General features: G+C 41.5%; 1 protein-coding gene across 1 annotated transcript in view; it reads right to left on the bottom strand.

The window, feature by feature from the left end:
* MYBPC1 (myosin binding protein C1) overlaps positions 1 to 19,196 on the bottom strand; it is a 192,443-nt gene that overhangs the window by 33,444 nt on the left and 139,803 nt on the right. The window contains exons 13-21 of the mRNA XM_073335999.1: positions 15,024 to 15,187; positions 11,328 to 11,460; positions 9,740 to 9,864; positions 8,448 to 8,553; positions 6,076 to 6,242; positions 4,273 to 4,435; positions 2,761 to 2,867; positions 1,608 to 1,741; positions 92 to 251 (exon numbers count right to left, since the gene is read on the bottom strand). Coding sequence (XP_073192100.1) covers positions 92 to 251; positions 1,608 to 1,741; positions 2,761 to 2,867; positions 4,273 to 4,435; positions 6,076 to 6,242; positions 8,448 to 8,553; positions 9,740 to 9,864; positions 11,328 to 11,460; positions 15,024 to 15,187 — 1,259 coding nt within the window. The remainder of the gene's footprint in view (positions 1 to 91; positions 252 to 1,607; positions 1,742 to 2,760; positions 2,868 to 4,272; positions 4,436 to 6,075; positions 6,243 to 8,447; positions 8,554 to 9,739; positions 9,865 to 11,327; positions 11,461 to 15,023; positions 15,188 to 19,196) is intronic.

Genomic DNA, 19,196 nt, shown 5'->3' with positions numbered 1-19,196 from the left:
GATTTCTTTAACAAGTATTTATTGAAAGTGAAGTAGATATGATAAAATCTGCCAGTTTGGTGTTGTGGCCTAGTGCATGAGAATGACTTACCAACCACCTTGATGTTGATATTAGCTGTGTCTTCTCCAGCCTCATTCTTTAGCATTATTTTGTAGACACCTGAGTCATCCCTCTCAGCTATATCAATTACCAAACAGCTGCTATCCGGATAAGTTTCTGCCCGTATTCTGCCACCAGTCTCTGTGATCCACTAGGAATCAAAATAAGGGGAGGGGAAACGTAGCATTTTCTGACTTGAGAACCAGAATGAACAAAAATCAAAACTAAAGTACACTACAGTACATTTAAAGGAAAGAAATCTGCAAAACAACTACAGGAACCATCTTGAGCTTTAAATGTAAAGCTCAAAGTTTCAACCACTTACTATAAATAAAATGACAACACAAATAAGGGATGGGTCAATCATGACTGGATCCTTTCAGAGACTCTTAGCTTTGACAGTACCATTAAAATTTACTAAGGAATACATAAGGATTTGACCATGTGGTTCTTACAGAAGTCAATGAGAACCATAGGTCCCTACCTCTGCATGCTGCATTGAAAATATGGAGGTGATAAATTTGGCTTCTTGGAACTATGTGGCCAGAGACAGATCTATGTGAAGTTTTGCATTGCATCACCATAAGGAGTTTGCCTGGCTCGTTGTTTCACTACAAACTTGAAACTCCAATAGTTGTCAAGAGGGTCATTAACATTTGCAAACATGGGCTAAGTTATGGCTTTTTGTCAAAACCTTGCAGTTTTACATAAATTATGCAAAAACCAGGTAAAGCATTGGTGGTTTGGACTGTTATGTTTAAATTTTCCGACTGCGTGAACCCCTGTGAAGCGGATGGCTTGAATCTGTGAACCAAAACCCATCAAAATAGAAACTGAAAGCATCAGAAGAGTAGGTTAATAAGGCAACTCACTTTAGAAATGCAATTCAAGTGCTATTTAAAATGTACTGAGTAGCTGCAGTTCAGCTAGTTTACAGGAAGAACAATTTCCTCAACTGCAGGAATTTGTAGGCCTGTGTTATGCAAACTAGACAATCATAATGGTTCCTTTTAGCCTTTTCCAGGAATCTATGAGAAGAGCAGTCTACATTCCAATAATAGCACATCTGATATGTTTGGCTCAGTTCTCCAAAGGAGCATGGAGATTGGGTTTTTCTGTCCAACAGAAACATGCACTTCAGCAGAGGAGAGGATTGCGCAGGCTACTCTACGCTGTGTCCGATTCATCCCTGCCCTTTATATTGTATGTACAGCAAGACCATTTCATCCAGCTGCATGATTTTAGCTATCCAACCCTTGTTTCAAAATAACACCAAATGGAAAACAACAACAATCCATAAATATATATAAAGCTTACTCTTCTCCTTGGAATCAGAATTATGGAGATACAATGTAGTTGAGCAAGTGTCTCCTCATTATCTTTTGCCAGGGTAAGGGCCATACAACTATTAAAACAGATTGACTCACTATGCTGAAAACTATTTTTGGTGAAAAAGGCCCTTCCCCAGATTACAGAAATACGCATATAGTAGCACCAGCTGTTATACCTTATCCCCTTTACTCCACATAACTTTTGGAGTCGGCTCTCCAGAGATTGGGATCTCCAGTCGTAGTTTGTTTCCTGCTACTACTGTCACCGTGTTATTGTCACCAAGACCTTCCAGGTGGAGCCTAGGAGGATCTGAAAATTCAGACATTGCCAAATTCATTATAGTCCTGCCACATTGAGAAGCACATTTGGGTAAGTACAATGACCTGGGCATAATTGTGCAATATAATGCAGAGAAACGTGGTCCAAAACACTCTAAGTTGGGTGCTTCCCTGATATTTTTAATATAGTTGAACCATCTTTTTTTTTTGGGGGGGGGGAAGACAACCAATCCTATTACCTTTCTTACACCACCCACCTCCAAACATTCTCCAAAGGCCCACAGCAAAGCCATTGATAGGTCACTGCCATTCTCTGTTGTTCTTAGCCTGTCTCCTCTCTCTCTGATACCTGTATTTTGTTATATATGGCTCTTGTAACATAACATTATATTAAAGATGTACAGTTTGACAAAGCCACCCCTAATATTCAATGGTTACTATTAATATTAGGATTCATAACCCAGCTAATAGGGCATTATTGAGGGGACAGTCACTGTGATGTTTTACTTTTCTTTGAAAAATTGGGTTCATTAACAAACCACGTATTTAACTGATTTAACATATCTTGGTGAATAAAATTAACCATAGATTGCTTAATGCACTTGGTATGTGGGGCAAAGTGCACCTGTACCACTATTCCTGTATCAAATCAGTTGACAAAACGTGTCAGAATTCAAATGGGATTGAAAGTCAAAACTTTGAAGAACATAACGCTGCATTCTGCTGTTGTAACGCACGCTACCTAGAGGCCCAGCAGCTAGTGTTTGAAGAAAACTCTTAAAACTTGCTTATTTTTAGGCTTAGAAATTCAGCAGGGGAATCTTTCTTGTGGCTTCAATGGTCTTTGGATCAGGCCCTCAAATCATAACCAGATCATGATTTCTAACTATTTCCCTTGTATTTTGCCTAAGTAAAAACTCAGGTTTGCTAATGGGAGATTGCATTTGTGTTCTGAAGAATTTCTGACCAAAATCTTGGATCTCTCACACAGCACTCACTTTCCACAGGTCAAAGAAAACTTTATAAACTATAGATGCGTCATGCACTTACCTATGACATGTACTCTGCATGGTATGTTAATTTTATAGGCATCTGGTACAAACATGTAATCACCTTCATCATCAACAATGGAGCTTCCTATAACCAACCTGTGGATTCTGTGAAAAATTAAAAAAGAAACCCATTTAAGTTATATTTTGTAGACTTTATGCAGATAAAAGGAAGAATTATTGTTACATCTCAAGTTATAAGTTCACCAGGTCTGCTCATTTGTGTCAGATTGCTGACTCTAAAAAAATCTTTGCTACTGTATGCTAAATAGTGTTTTAGCTGATTAAACTGTTGGTGATTAGAATTTGATTTTCTTGAGAAGGGCATCAAGGAAAGTAGGAATAGTTAGGGCTCTTAATGTTTTCCGTTTGATCATGGAAATGGAAAACTACAGGGAGTGTAATCTGTTTTACTCAGGTGTGTTGAGCCACTGCCTATAGGTTGCAATTAGATCTCTATGAAAAAATTTGATGCCCCTTTCCCAGGAACTAGGCCTTATTTTTGTTGGTCCTTCCTTGTGACTCTACTGTTTCTGTCCCTGGAACAGAGTGGCAGGGGAGTAAGCAAGGCACGCTGCTCTCTATCCTATGCCTGGGTGAACTCTCCAGAAATACACAGATTTTTTTGGGCTCCTGTCTTCTGGTTCGGCTAAGCTATGCTCAGGGCAGGACCCAACTTGAGAGGTGCAGGAAAAGTGGCTTTATACCACCTTTATGGCTCCCGTACCCGAGCCCAGGGTGCCAGGGGCCACAGGTTAGAGCAACGGCAAGGCTATTCTACTGTATGCCAACATAAGGGTCTATTATGCAGCTGGGATTTGTCCCAAGGTGCTCCTTACATTGGGGTGGTGGAAGAATGAGTAGAGCCAACATGGTAGCATTATACCACCCAAGAATTCTCCTACACATGTGGAATTCCCAGATACCCGGTTTAGTATGTTGGTGCAGGGCAAAGGAAAAGTATTGTGGTCGAGGATCTGGCTCTTAGTTTTTTTTAAAATGGAGAAAATAGTAAATGAATTCCATTCTGAACATTTGACTAATTCTCCAGAGATTTTAAATGCAAAGGAACCTGATAAATGCACATAACTTGTATTGGCAGAGATGTGAATTCTGTGCGCAATACATGGAAATGGAATAGAAACAGACAGTAAAACAGAAATCTTAAAATGGAATTTCTCTATCATTTCTAATAATTGTTTTAATAATTGTTTTAATCTTGCTACTTAATGTCCCACAAGGAGTGCAATACAGAAACTTCAGGCAAAATGCATCCCTTGAATGTAGGTACATCATGAAATATTCCATTATGGCTAATCAACAGTCTGAGTAAACTGACTGAAACAGAGAAGCAGCAGTGAAGATGGTAGCTGACAAATATTGCTCTTATTGTGAGGTCAAATATCTCTGAGGGGGTTGAATGGGAGGGGTGGAAAAATATCAATGGGGCAATTCACACTCTGGCATCGCCTGAGGTCAGTCACTATTACAATTCATGTTTCAGGATGCCTACCTTCCTTTGTGATATAACTTTACATGGTCACTAGCTGAAAGAAGTTGCCCATTTTTGTACCACTTCCCTTCTATGTTCTCAGATATCTCACACTTCAGGGTGATTTCTTTCCCAAGCCTCACCGTCTGGTCTGCTAGTGGCTGCATTATCTTCAGTGGTCTCACTTCAGAAAAGAGAACCATGGAAATTAGTGCTGATATTGTATAACCATTCATGATTTTATTTGGGAGCTGCTACTAGCAGCCATAATCTGAAAATCAGATAAGCGCCCCTATGATTATTAACCAAAAAACCCTCTCATGGCTAAATACTAGTAATATATACAAATCCGATATGCATTCTTTACTTAAGCTGTGAAACATTTAGCTTTTGATTGTTTCATGTAACAGTGACTGAAGTTCTTTAATTGTGTGTATTCTTGAAAAGTGCCATATTGACTGGGTGACGGTACAAGAGACATAATTCCTTCTCTGGTCCACAAAACAGGCAAGGAATGGGCAAACACTGTGCATGCTTTCCTTAACAACGTGTCAATGAGGGACCACCTTCATAGGACAGATGGTACATCTCTTCCACTAGTAATTGTAGTGAGACCACAAATTTAAATTTATATATACCAGTGATCACTTATAAGATGGTAGTGGCTTTCTCTCACTTGCAACATGGACCAGATTCAGACTGGTGAACCAGAGATGAAAATTTGTGTATATTAATAATTTTCACAGCCAGCCATACTCCTGATAGCTATTATCTTGACCTATTGAAATAGATTAACCAAAAATGGGACATGTTCGCAAACATTGCAGGACTTAATAGGTCTAGAAGAAAGAGAATGAACTCTGCTAAATTATATTCTGTCATAAACACACACACACTTACAAAATGATTAAAAGTATGTTACAATAATTTCCAACACTTGCCCTAAAGTAAAAAAGCAGTAAACTGCAAATGTGCATATGCTTGGCTAGAAAACGTATATTCTAGCCACTTTTAAAGATATATTGCCAAAACTCCAGTGTGGGAGGTTAATTGCATGTATTTCTACGTCGTATTTTCAATATTGTTTCTATTCTTTTTTCTGATGACAAGTCTAAGGGTTGGGGATTAGGGAACTAGTTCCTAGTAGCACTACTCATACTTACAGAGCTAGTTGGAAAAGGTTTATTCTCCCCATGGAAAATGTTGACCCTTCATAAAAAAACGCTGGTTTTTTTTCTGGTTTTGGGTGAAAAAAATTGCCTTTTGGTTTTCTAATGAAAAAGTTAAAAATGTTGAGAAAAGCAGACACTTTCTGTGAAAAATTTAAGTTTGTCAAAAACCCAATTTTTCATCAAAAATGCTTTGACTGAAATTTTTCAACCAGCCCTACTTAATTGTCTGTTAACCCCCATAATAGCCAAAGGAAAAGAATGCAATGCACTGATCCTGGAGATTAGCACTAGAAAAATCACTATGAGAAAAATCAGTTGGAATCACTATCTATCATGATGAGCAATACTCATTGTATCGTTATGCTCCTCCTTGTGCCTGTTTTCAACTGTTGTCCGGTGTCTTATAATTAGATTGTAAGCACCTTGGGACAAGGACTGTCTTTTTGTTCGGTGTTTCTAAAACACACAGCACAATGGGGTCTTGGTCAAGGACTAGGACTCCTACGCACTACGGTAATACAAATAATAAATAAATAAATATGTTGGTCAGGTTTCCCAGTAGACTCGTAGAAATAGGCTAATTGCAATAGTGTACTAGTTCTGTTACAGGAGTAAAATTTCAAGCACAAATAGAAAGATGTACAGTACTTACAATCAACTGCAAGCTTAGCAGCTGACTGCCCTCCCGTTGTCATCACTGAATAGGTTGCATTGTCTGCTTTTGTAGCTTCATCTATGATCAGAATGTGTTTTTTACCATCAACCTTAAGTCGGTATCGAGATCTAGGTTCATTGGTCAGCTCCACACCATTCTTAAACCTGATAGAGGATAATAAATATTACTTCCTTAATGAAATTTACCATTGCTAATACTATATCAAGCAAGTTCTGCATGAATAAGTATCCTGAAGAGATTAAGAGAAGCTTTTGTAGAACATAGGGCAAGAGAAAAGATTTAAATGAACTAATTCATTAAAAAGAAAAGGAGTACTTGTGCACCTTAGAGACTAACAAATTTATTTGAGCATAAGCTTTCGTGGGTTACCGCCCACTTCATCGGATGCATGCAATGGAAAATACACTAGGATGATTTTATATACACAGAGAACATGAAACAGCAGATCGAGGGACGTGATCATTCCCCTCTATTCGACATTAGTGAGGCCTCATCTGGAGTACTGTGTCCAGTTTTGAGCCCCACACTACAAGAAGGATGTGGAAAAATTGGAGAGAGTCCAGCGAAGGGCAACAAAAATGATTAGGGGTCTGGAACACATGACTTATGAGGAGAGGCTGAGGGAACTGGGATTGTTTGTTCTACAGAAGAGAAGAATGAGGGGGGATTTGTTAGCTGCTTTTAACTACCTGAAAGGTGGATCCAAAGAGGATGGATCTAGACTATTCTCAGTGATAGCAGATGACAGGACAAGGAGTAATGGTCTCAAGTTGCAGTGGGGGAGATTTAGGTTGGATATTAGGAAAAACTTTTTCACTAGGAGGGTGGTGAAACACTGGAATGTGTTACCTAGGGAGGTGGTGGAATCCCCTTCCTTAGAAGTTTTTAAGGTCAGGCTTGACAAAGCCCTGGCTGGGATGATTTAGTTGGGGATTAGTCCTGCTCTGGGCAGGGGGTTGGACTAGATGACCTCCAGAGGTCCCTTCCAACCCTGATATTCTATGATTCTATGAAACAATGGGTGTTAGCATACATGCTATAATGAGAGTAATCAGTTAAGGTGAGCTATTACCAGCAGGAGAGAGGGGGAAAAAAACCCAAAAAACCTTTTGTAGTGATAATCAAGATGGGCCATTTCCAGCAGTTGATAAGAACGTGTCTTTGTTGGGCCTGTCCTGTAGTAGGTGACTTCTGGGTACTCTTCTGGCTCTGTCAATCTGTTTCTTCACTTCAGCAGGTGGGTATTGTAGTTGTAAGAATGCTTGACAGAGATCTTGTAGGTGTTTGTCTCTGTCTGAGGGGTTGGAGCAAATGCGGTTGTATCATAGAGCTTGGCTGTAGACAATGGATCGTGTGGTGTGGTCTGGATGAAAGCTGGAGGCATGTAGGTAAGTATAGCGGTCAGTAGGTTTCTGGTATAGGGTGGTGTTTATGTGACCATCACTTATTAGCACCATAGTGTCCAGGAAGTGGATCTCTTGTGTGGACTGGTCCAGGCTGAGGTTGATGGAGGGAGGGAAGTTGTTGAAATCATGGTGGAATTCCTCAATGGCTTCTTTTCCATGGGTCCAGATAATGAAGATGTCATCAGTGTAGCGCAAGTAGAGTAGGGGCATTAGGGGACGAGAGCTGAGGAAGCGTTGTTCTAAGTCAGTCATAAAAATGTTGGCATACTGTGGGGCCACGCGGGTACCCATAGCAGTGCCGCTGATTTGTCCCCAAATGTGAAATAGTTATGGGTGAGGAAAAAGTCACAAAGTTCAGCCACCAGGTTTGCCATGACATTATCGGGGATACTGTTCCTGACGGCTTGTAGTCCATCTTTGTGTGGAACGTTAGTGTAGAGGGCTTCTATATCCATAGTGGCTAGGATGGTGTTTTCAGGAAGATCACCGATGGACTGTAGTTTCCTCAGGATGTCAGTGGTGTCTAAAGATAGCGGGGAGTGCTGGTAGCGTAGGGCCTGAGGAGGGAGTCTACATAGCCAGACAATCCTGCTGTCAGGGTGCCAATGCCTGAGATGATGGGGCGTCCAGGATTTCCAGGTTTATGGATCTTGGGTAGCAGATAGAATACCCCTGTTTGGGGTTCTAGGGGTGTGTCTGTGTGGATTTGCTCTTGTGCTTTTTCAGGGAGTTTAATTCTTATTATTAGTTTAATTCATTAAGGAATTCATTAAACTAAAAACATACTATTGCTGTCACAGTATTTTTAAAAACAATATTTTCTGATCTTTTCTAGTCACATTTCACATTATATACACAGAAGATTAAATGGTCCTTAAGACACTGCACTTTCCATTCTTGGAGAAAACAGCATCTACTCTGAGGTGGATGAAAGTGGTTTACCATTTCACATTTGCATCCTCTTCAGATACTTCACAGGATAATTCTACTCTTTCACCAACATAGGTATTCAGGTCTTCCAGGGCCTTGGTCACCACCACTGGGGGCTCTATGATGAGAAAAAAATATGGTTTTATGTTTCGGAAACAGAACTAACCAAAATAGAAAAAATGTATTGTAACAGTACAGAAAATAATTATATTTTAAAAATTCTAATGTCAATCATCTTCTTAAGATATTGGCTAAGACTTCAGCTTTTTTCTACTTGAAATCAGTAAGAAGATGGCCCATGTACAAATAGCAGGTATAGTTATTGCAAGATCTGGAGTCAGTTAAAAGAAAAACCTACCTCTTAATCCATTTTACAAACAGTGTGTTAACCTAAATGGATTAAGTGCAGATCCACATTCCTACTTTCCTAGAAGCCCTCCATCCCCCAGAGTACAATGTTCTCATCATACGCTGCGATGGAAATGGCATAGTATTGAATCTTCATAGGCTAGATGCATCCCTGCTTGTTAAAACTCAAGTCAACTTAATAAGCAAGAAAGAATACATCCCTTGTACTACATTAATTTAAAAGGACACAGACAACTATTTGATAGGGTTTTTAGTCACTTTTGTTTTAAATAACTTTTTGATATATATGAAATGGCTTTTCTTTTCCTGTAATTTTTCTTCCTACAAACAGGAGTTTCCCTTCAATTTTCTAATGCAGCTTTAACCAAAAGGCTTGCCTTTTATTCAGTTCCCTGCTTGTGCACCATTAGCACCATCAGTGATTCCAATAAGAATTTTAACAGCACAAATGCAGGGAGACTTGGAGAGCCAGCCACCAATCCATGCTCTTGAGAGAAAGTAGAGTTTTCTCTGAAGGTCAGTGGCCTAAATCTACAGCTGGAAAGATTGGTTTGTGATGATTTTCAAAAGTTCAGTTGGCTTGAGTCTATTGAGTATCATCAAATCTCTGTGCTGCTAGGAAGGCTAACACTGTAGTCAGTGGATCCCCAAAATAGGTTGCAATCTACAGAGGATCACAGCTTCACAAAACTTCTATGCGCTGAAGTTACCACTAAAACACTAAGAGGTGGAGGAAAGAAGAATCAGTAAGGTTGTCAAAGAGATAGAGAGAGATCGTAGGGGATGGGGAGGATAGGACATACCGACACACCCTGGGCCAGAGCCTCACCTGATGTAAATCACCATTGTTCCAATAGATTGAGCCATGCTGATTTACAACAGTTAAGGATCTGGCCTGCTGTATTAAAACTAAAAAGCAAGATGATGTACGCTACCTCTTACAAACAGTTCTGTGGAGCATTTCTCATCACCAGTCGTCACATGATAGCGGGCGTCATCTGCCATTGTGCAGTTATTGATGAACAAAATTCGCTGGTTACCTTTGTGCTCAAAAATGTACCTGTTTGAATTTGCACAGAGCAACCCAGAGTTAGAAAAACTTGGTCTCTTTTGTTCTCCTTTTAACTACAAAACGTTCAAGGGATTATTGTGGGGGGAAAGCCTGTTTTGTGCATGGCTTTGGAGTGGGTGGCCTGACAGGTCTTCTCCAGCCTTAACAAGGATGGAGATGTGGTAGTAAATATCCAGTAGCAAGAAAAGCTATAGGTTTGTTTGGCACCTAACTCCTTTGGCTCATTTGAAAATCCCAGCCACAATTATTTGGAAAAATAATTGTAAACTGGCTCTTGAAGATAGCAGAACAAAGTGGGTATCTGAAGTCCTAGACCAGTAAAAGTAAAAATAACCAGTAACAGGAGCCTAGGCTTCATTCTGACACTCTTAACAGGTTTTTGAGGTACAATAACAGCTGAGGTGAAGAAGTTACCATTATCGGTAGGCCAGATGGCTCAGGGGAGTTGTAACAGGATATGGAGCATTTCACCTTTATGTCACTGGTTCAGATTTGCTTCACCTCAGTAATGACCAAAACTTATTAGCATTTGACAGAGGTTCTGCAGCCTGTGTGAAATGAGTTGGTGGTTTCAGTTCAGCATCTGCAGGATGGGTGTCCACAAATCAGCCTGTGGTGGAACCCTGAATTGGTCAAGGCAGATTAAGGGATTAAAGAAAAAACGCCTAGACTTTCTGCATGATGGCGGTCATTTAATACTGGGCCAAATCCTGCACCGGCTAATACTGAGAAGGGAAAGCTACTCACTGAGTCCTCTGTACAGGGGCCTTGCTGGTAAGGATGTTCTTGGCAGGCTAATGCAAGCAGTGTACTGGGATTTTGAGTGGAGTACATTTTGCTGTTCCTGGGAGCAGGGTCACCTTGACCTTATCCATTGATAGATAATAAGTGGTGCTGACCTTAGCATAAGCGATAATTGATTCAAGGAGCATTGGCCATACCTGCTCCCTCCCCTATCTTCCCAACCACCACTCCCCTAATTTATAGACTCCTCTCCACCCTCCCGGTGACATGACGCATGGTCTGGTATATAAAGCCAGCCATCTCTCCTTCAAGTCACGCTGCAGAACCGCTATAGAGTAATTCTGACCATACCATTTCCCAATCCCTTACAGATTAGAGGGCAGAGTATAGTTCAGTATGTTTTGTTGTGGGAATATATTTTACATTCCTCTCTATTCCTGGGGATGCAGAGAACACTCTATATTAATACTGAAGCATACTGTGGATTGTTCTTTGAACTGTAGTTCACTGGCACCTTTACAGCGTGCATATAACTTATATGTAGTTTGATTATGATAAACAGTCTGCAAAAGAAGTTGGTGTGAGCTTGGTCACCAAGAGGGGTAAATCTACACAAAACAAATCCAGCATTAAGGGAAGATGCAATGTGTTAGTTCAGCAAGAAAGTGTGTGGAATTTATTTAACGTGTTTAGTAAAAATCACTTACTTTGTACTTGGTCGTATTTCTTGGCCATTTTTATACCACTTGAGCTCTACCGTTGGATCTGCCAACTCCACCACAAACCTTACTTTACCTCCTTTATCCACCTGATATGCAGGATCCAGAATTTTGGAAAAAGCTGTTGCAGGGTGTATGAAAAGAAGAGGAGAAACAAATGAAAATTTGCATGTTATAAGGACATTGCATAATGCAAAACCCAACTGGGACTGATACAGTACATAACATGGAACCATTTATAATGAACTTAACTACAATGGAACTCTCTGTTGTTGTTGTTATTGCTACTTAGGCCAACCCTGAAGTCCTTACTTAGGTAAAATTCCCACTGAATTTCGTGTTGTCAGAGTGAGCACTTTGTGGTTTGCCTAAGAGTGAATGAAAGTCCCAAATTGTTTCAACGGATTGGAATATGCAAACTGCAGTTCCTTTTATAGTGGAACTGTGCAAAGCATTATAAAAATACCTGAAACCAGGCAAAAGTAGTCCAGTTTCAAATTTCATTACAAGCTCAAAACTCTAATGAGGTTTGCCAAAGGATTCATTCAGGTTTGCAAATCTGCTTAAGCAAAACCTGGTCTGAGTTATAATTTTGGGCCAATTTGTGGCTTTGTATAAAAATCATATAAAATGTATGGTTTCACTTCATTTAAACATAAGGCTAGGTAAAGCCTAGAGGTTTCAAGAGAATTTCACTTTGGGTTTTTATTTATATTCAGGCGCAGAAGTGAGACTCAGAGGAACATGTCCCCAGTGGATTGAAAGTGAAGAAAATGTTCCCACAGATAAATTGTTCATAACTAATTTCAGTGTAGTCAGTCTCGGTGTGACAGCAATTGCAACCTCATGCAGTATCTTTGGGGGGAGCAGATTGTATTAAATTTATGTATCACTGTGGGTCAGGGATTATATGTATGATTGTGTTTCTACTCCAGGAGGGAGGGTTACCACAGCTCCTTCAGGAACTAGAACTGTGTATGTATGCGGGAGGGGGTGAGTAAGGTAAATCACTCATGTTGTAAACACCTCCAGAAAGGTATCTTCCCTTGGGGAGGTTTACATATTCCAGTTCAAACTGAGTTTCTAGAGACTATGAAAACAAAGAAAACAAACATTTTGGCTTAAAAGCGGTGTGTTTAAGCTGACTCAGGACCTTCTTTTTAAGGGGGAAAGGGTGGCTTCTCCCTTGCAAAAGGATTGGAGAGACTTTGGCTTACTAGGGCCTCATAAAACTGATGGGTAACCTCTGATAAGCTTTTAGCATACGCATAGGAACTTCCATTGTTTTTTATGTTTTCTCTGTAATGCTTTTACCTTAAGAATAAATGTGCTTGCTTAGCAAGAGCTGTGTGGTAACTTGTAATTGTTTTCTATACATTGTTCATAGCCCACAGAGAGAAAAAACAATGCACAGGCACTGACTGTAAGGCAAACTGGCTTGCTGGGAATATCACAGAGTAAGGCAGGAAGTTGTGCAGCCTTAAAACCCCCTCTCAGAAGGGAGTGGCAGCAGGGTTCCTTCCCAGAGACAGGTGGCAGCTGAACACCTGAAACTTGACTGGGATCTCCTGGAGTGGACCATGGAGGTGGGGATACAGGTGCAGTTACCCTGAAACTGATACTCAGTTTATAGTGCAATTAGTGGGGGGTGAGAAGAAAGGTCTCTACAGATCTGCCAAAGCTAAAGATTTTCCCCAAGGTCTATAGGTTTTCAGACTCTCCTACAGGTCTGCAAGGAAAACCCCAGCAGCAGAAAAAACCTCATTGGTTAGGCAGCCTCTCCCCAGAGAGTGGGAGAATAGAAAAGGCAGCTAATCAGAGTTGCTGCAGGTGCTGAGGGACATCCTGGTCCTTCACCCCTTGGAGCAGTTTGTATTCCTTTCCCATTCTTCCTGCTAAAAGATTCAAATGTCCTTATGTGTAGCTGGGGTGAAGCTGTTCCTGCCAACTCTGCAGTTCCTGCTTTGATTCCCAGCACTGCTCCTGCACCAGGACTGGGAGGGGAGCTGAAGATTCTCCCTGCATGGCTCCCCCTGCCTCTCCCCCTTTAGATAGAGTTCCACCGAACAGAGGAACTGCCATAGTGGTACAGATCAAAGGCCCATTTAGTCCAATACTCTCTCCTTCAACACTGGCCAGTGCCAGATGCTTCATCAGATGAGAAACAGTACCCATAAAAGTCAATTGTGCAATAACATGGCTATGGTGATGGAGATGGGTAACTTCTCCCTGACCTCAGGAATTTGGTGGCTGACTTCTATCCAGAAGCAGAGATTTGATGTTGTATGTAAATTTTTGTGCCAGTTTAGAGCAAGTTTATTCAGACATATGCTTAATCCCTTTTTGAATCACACTAAGTTCATCACTTCAATAATATCTTTTGGCAATAAATTCTACAAATTAATTAAATGCTATTTTTAAAAAAATACCATAAGTATTTCTTTTTATTAACTGTAAATATGTTGCTCTTCATTTACATGGACTGTCCCCTTGTTTATGTTGTATGAAAAGGTAAATAGGAGTGAGAGAATGACCTTTTCTATTACATTCATTATGAGTTTGTATGTTAGAAGAGTTGAACCATATTATAGTACGAAGGGACAGTTTAAATCCAATTGCTTTTAACAGTCAAGGAAAAAAAATGGATCTCTGATTGTGTAAATGACAGTAGATAATTTTAAATTTCCAAGCAAGACTGAAGCAGCAGAACCATTTATTTTACTTCTGGTAGTACTCGACATAGTTAAATAAATGTACATTATTTCTGGATTTATTGGCCTAGAATATCTGGTGTGGCCAAACTGTGCTCAATGCAGAACCAGAGAGATTGAGCAAAGGTGGCCCTTATATCATCTTTATGGTCCCTCAATACTGTTACTGGCCAGGGGTTTCTCCAGTCTCTGGCATAAGTTAGAGCACTTTAAAGACTGCTCTAACTTACATCCATCTGCCAGTGGCCCCAGTGGACTGATCCAATAGATAGGGATCACTGGGATACAATAAGGCCTTGGCCATGCTCCCTTTTCTCTGGGAATGCTTCCTGACCTGTGTTCTGGGAGAGAGACATCTTTGACACAAGGGGAATTCTCTGAGGAACCAATGGAGCAACACAAGTATCTGGAATTAACCTGAGAAGTGCCCCGGTATACAAGCACCTGCCAGACAGTTACCTTGGACAGAATTGTGTGAATGTACATATGTTGCACTATTTGCATTACTAAGCATCTTGGGTGGGGAAGGACAGTCCTGAATCAGCCTACCCCTGCACCCAAAGGAATGTTTGCGCACTAGCCAGGATCTCAGTGAAGCTGAGCGAAGTTTCAAAATTAAGTACAAAAATAAATGACGAAGAGCAAATAAGATGTTTAGATTATTAAAGTTGAGGAATACTAAAGTGTTACTCCTAACATAGAGTCTAAATTACGCAGTCCTTAACCAAGCAAAACTCCCTTGCAAGTCAATGGGAGTTGTGCTCAATTAAGAACCGCAATTTGGCACACAGGACATTAGTGATAAATACCGAATGGTATGTGGCTTTTATGTTAAGCACTGTGAACCAAAACCTGCCTCTGGTTTACTCCCTGTACAACTTGAGTGGGGTTTCACTGTGTGTAAATCAGGTTAGAGCTTTGTCCCCATATATTTCACAGACTTTGCCTCACCCTCTCTCGCAAGAAGTCATACCTGCACTCTTCTTCTCTTCTCTGCGCATGCGTTTCAGACGTTTTAACATGCCTCTCAGATCAGTGATACCATACTGAAATGCAATCTTCTCATATTCATTGGGATTAGCATTCTTCAGGAGCTCCCACACATCTATATCTGGCTCTTCCTCTTGTTTAATCTCCCTAACAGTAGTAAAAAAATAATTTTTTTATGTAGTATAGTTAATGAGACTTCAGTGCACTAGAAAAGAAAGGGACAAGTGGGTATTAAATCTATGGTGAGATTAGAAAAGTTTTGGTTAAGATTTGAAGATTTAAATCAAAGTTTTGATTCACTTAAGGATGGACCGGAGCTGGGTTCTGGATTCAAACCTAACCTGAGGTTAGTTCTGGATTCAAACTTTTTCACAGAACATGAGGTAACTAAATCAAGGGTTCTGGTTTTGTCTCTTATAGACGGATGGCTAACTATGAAATTCAGATCCTGATCCAAACTTCTCCTGTATTTTGGAGAAGTTTGAATCCAAGGTTCTTTTTTGGGATGTCCAATATCATCAATCTGTGGGAAATTTTACATCCTAAGGAAAAAATATTTGAAAATACAGTAGTATAATAAGGCTTGATTCTGATCTCACATAAACCAGTTTCTCATACTGCTGTAACTTCATTGACTTCAGTGAAGTCACTTGTGATTTACACCTACATAACTGAGATCACAGTGTAGTGTATAAATTCTATAGTTATAAAAGAGGCCTTTATTCTTTGGATGTAGACCACAATTCTGCAATTGTTTCTGGTAGCAGGGACACACACAGAACCTCACTGAAGTCATCGGCATAAGGGCACACCTGTTGTCAGGAATTAGTGCTTGCAGCTGAGCCTGGGACAGACTAGCTTCACCTCCCTAGTGAGCAACAGAGGACTTGTAGCTGAATCACACTTGGCTTGCAAGAGAATTACCTGATTGGCCAGACTGCCTGAAGGAACCAACGGTGTGCTCTTAAACATAGGAGCAGCATTAGGCCAATGGCTGCTCAACGCATTCGCCCACAGCTGCATTAGTTCCTGCTCCTGGCTTGGCCCCAGCCCTGCTTCTGCCTTGCCTCAATTCAGGTAAGCCAGCTCTGGCCCTCAGCTCCAATTCCTGACTTTTGACTCTAGGTTCCTATTCCAGACTACTGACTCCAGGTCCTTCACTAGGCTGGACTCCTGCTCTAATTACTAGGTATGACCACCCACATTCTGGTCTCTGACAGTTTGCACAGCCCAAAACCAAAATTGGGGTAGCTTCCTCTTCCAGGATGGATGCCACAGAAACTAACATCCCTTTGTTGGTGTTGGTCGCTGCCTTGCAGAATTTACAAACCCAGATTAGCACTATGCAGGAGCAGACACTGCCTTTACATACTCAAGCCTGGCACAAGGACCTTAAAAAATTGAAGATTCATTTACCAGGCAAGTTTGATGGACACCATGGAAAGTTCTGTGACTTCCTGAACCATTGTCGGCTCCTGTTTCTATTATGCCTGCGAATTTACCCCATGGATTGGTCCAGAGTGGGGCTCATCATCAGTTTGCTGACCAGGGAGGTGCAGGTCTGGGCCTCTCCACTATGGGAAAAATACAGCCCTTTTTTGGGCCAATTCAAGAATTCTGTCTACGTCATGGAAATAATTTTGATGACTCAAATTGAACATTCATGGCACAAGCTATGCTCCAGACCCTGAGACTGGGATGCCAACCAATCAGCTACGGAGTTTCAGCACCTGGTGACGGACACCAAGTGGTACAAAGCTGCACAGTGCTACCATTTCTGGCTCCATCTGAACAACAAGATCAAAGGCAAGCTTGTGTGCGCGGAAGCTCCGACCAACTTGGATGCCTTTTTCGCATTAAGATAGACAACTGCCTGTGGGCATGCCAACAAGAAAAGAAGTGGCTCCTTGGCATCGGTCAGAAAACCTTCCATACCCACCCACAGCCTGAGTCCATGCAACTGGACACAGCCTGACTCCATCTCTCTGATGCAGAGAAAGATCAACATGGGACATCAGGGCTATGCCTCTACTGCAGAGGACCAAGACACTTTGCCTTGAGTTGTATGGCAAAGGGATGGTAGAGAAAATGCCAGGTTCCAGCACCAGTAGAGGGATCTGGGTGAGGCTAGCACTTCCCCTTTGCTCCCATTCATGGCTCCTACAGTGGTCCTCAGGCACCTTGATGGCATCTAATCAATGCTCAACACACCTTCAGCTCCTGCTCTGTCTATGACATCCCCAATGACAGAGCTCAGCCTGGAATCACTGGTGCCTCCAGGAATTTTATGGACCTAGAATTTTCCCTAAAACACAAGATTCTGACACTGCATAAGGCCATGACTGCATGGAGACCATCAACAGTTCTCCCCTACGTTTAGGCCCAGTCACACAGGAGGTCACCCTTGGAGGTCACCACCCATCAGGGTCATCATAAGTCCTTTCAGTTTGGTTTGGTACATTTCCCACACTTTCCAATCATTCTTAGCATCACATGGCTTGTGACACACAATCCCCACATCATTTGGGGATCAAGCATGGTGCATTTTAATTCCCTGTACTTCCAGCAGTCCTGCTTTCCTGAGCCCAGTTGTAGATTAGAGTTTCTCCCTCTGAGTGAGTCCAGCCCCACCCTAAAGACTTTGGAACAGGGGGACCCAGCTTGAAGGTGTCCCTGCTGGCCCCAACAGCAAGAAGGCTGATGTCCTGCCTTCTCGTTGGTGCTATGATTGTCCTATAAACCTTCAGCCCAGAGCCGAGGCTCCCTTTGGGTGTGTCTACTCTCTTGCTGAACCAGAACTACAGACACTCAGAGTCTATCTCTGAGGGAACCTGGAAAAGGGGATCATCTGTCCTTCTATGTCCCATCTTTTTTTTGTGGCCAAGAAAGATGACTCTCTGTGGTACTGTGCGGACAACTGGGAGTTGAATAAAATAACCATTCAGAATCAGTACTCCCTGTTGCTTATCAACAAATACTTTGAGCAACTTCGCTCTGCCAGGGTTTTTACCAAACTAGACCTCCATGGAGACTAAAACCTGGTTCTGGTTTTGGAAGGGGATGAGTGGAATGCTGCCTTTCACACCCAGTATGGACACTGGAATATCTGGTGATGCCCTTCATACTGTGCAATGCCCCAGTGACCTTCCAACATTTTATCAATGATATAAATATAGAGGTGCTGTATCAGTTTCTTGTTGTATAACTCAATGATAGCCTCATGTTTTCTGAAGACCAGACTCTTCATGATCAACATGCGTGCCACGTCATGGAGAGGCTTCATCTGAATCATCTCTATGAAAAATTAGAAAAGCGTGAATTTGATCAGAATATGATCGAGTTCCTAGGTAATATTATTTCCCATGGGGAACTAACCATGGCCCTGCAAGGTATCCACTATCTCTAACTGGACAGACCAAGGGACACATGGTGGGGTGCAGCAGTTCTGAGGCTTTGCCAGCCTTCACTAGAAGTACATTTGAAACTTTTCTGATAGCTCCACTGATGGCACTCTTCTGGAAAGGAGCTCAGTCCTTCTGGTCCCCAAAGGCTCAACTCATCTTTGACCACTTGAAGAGGGCTTTTACATCAGCACCCATCCTGGTCCACTCCAACTCCACCTGGTCCATTTATAGTAGAAACCAGCGCATCCAACTTTGCCATTGGAGACAAACTATCTGAGCAAAGGGGCATGTATAATCAACTTCATCCTCATGTTTTCTACTCCTGTAAACTAACCCCAGAAGAAAAGAACCACAATATCTGGGGTAGAGAACTACTAGCAATCAAGACAGCCTTTAAGGAATGGCACCATCTCCTGTAAGAAGCTGAGTTTCTGGTGTAGGTTCTTACAGACCACAAGAACTTGGAATTCCTCTGCCATGGCCAGGTGCCTTAACCAACACTAGATTTGCTGATTCCTATTCTTTTCCAGGTTCAACTTCATGGTGTTCTACTGCTCAAGGGTAAGAAATGGGAAGGTGTATGCCCTATCCTGCGAAGATGAATACCTCGTAACGGACTCAGAACCCCCTTCCATGGTCCTTAAATCATCTAATTTTATTAGTGGTATTGTGGACAGTAGCCTGATGTCCTCCATCCAATCTCTCTTGTCTCATGACCTGTTTGGCACCCACCTCTGTCAGATCTTAAATAC

This window comes from Lepidochelys kempii, chromosome 1, assembly GCF_965140265.1.
Source record: "Lepidochelys kempii isolate rLepKem1 chromosome 1, rLepKem1.hap2, whole genome shotgun sequence".
Taxonomy (NCBI): domain Eukaryota; kingdom Metazoa; phylum Chordata; order Testudines; family Cheloniidae; genus Lepidochelys; species Lepidochelys kempii.
This window is presented reverse-complemented; position numbering and strand designations above follow the sequence as displayed.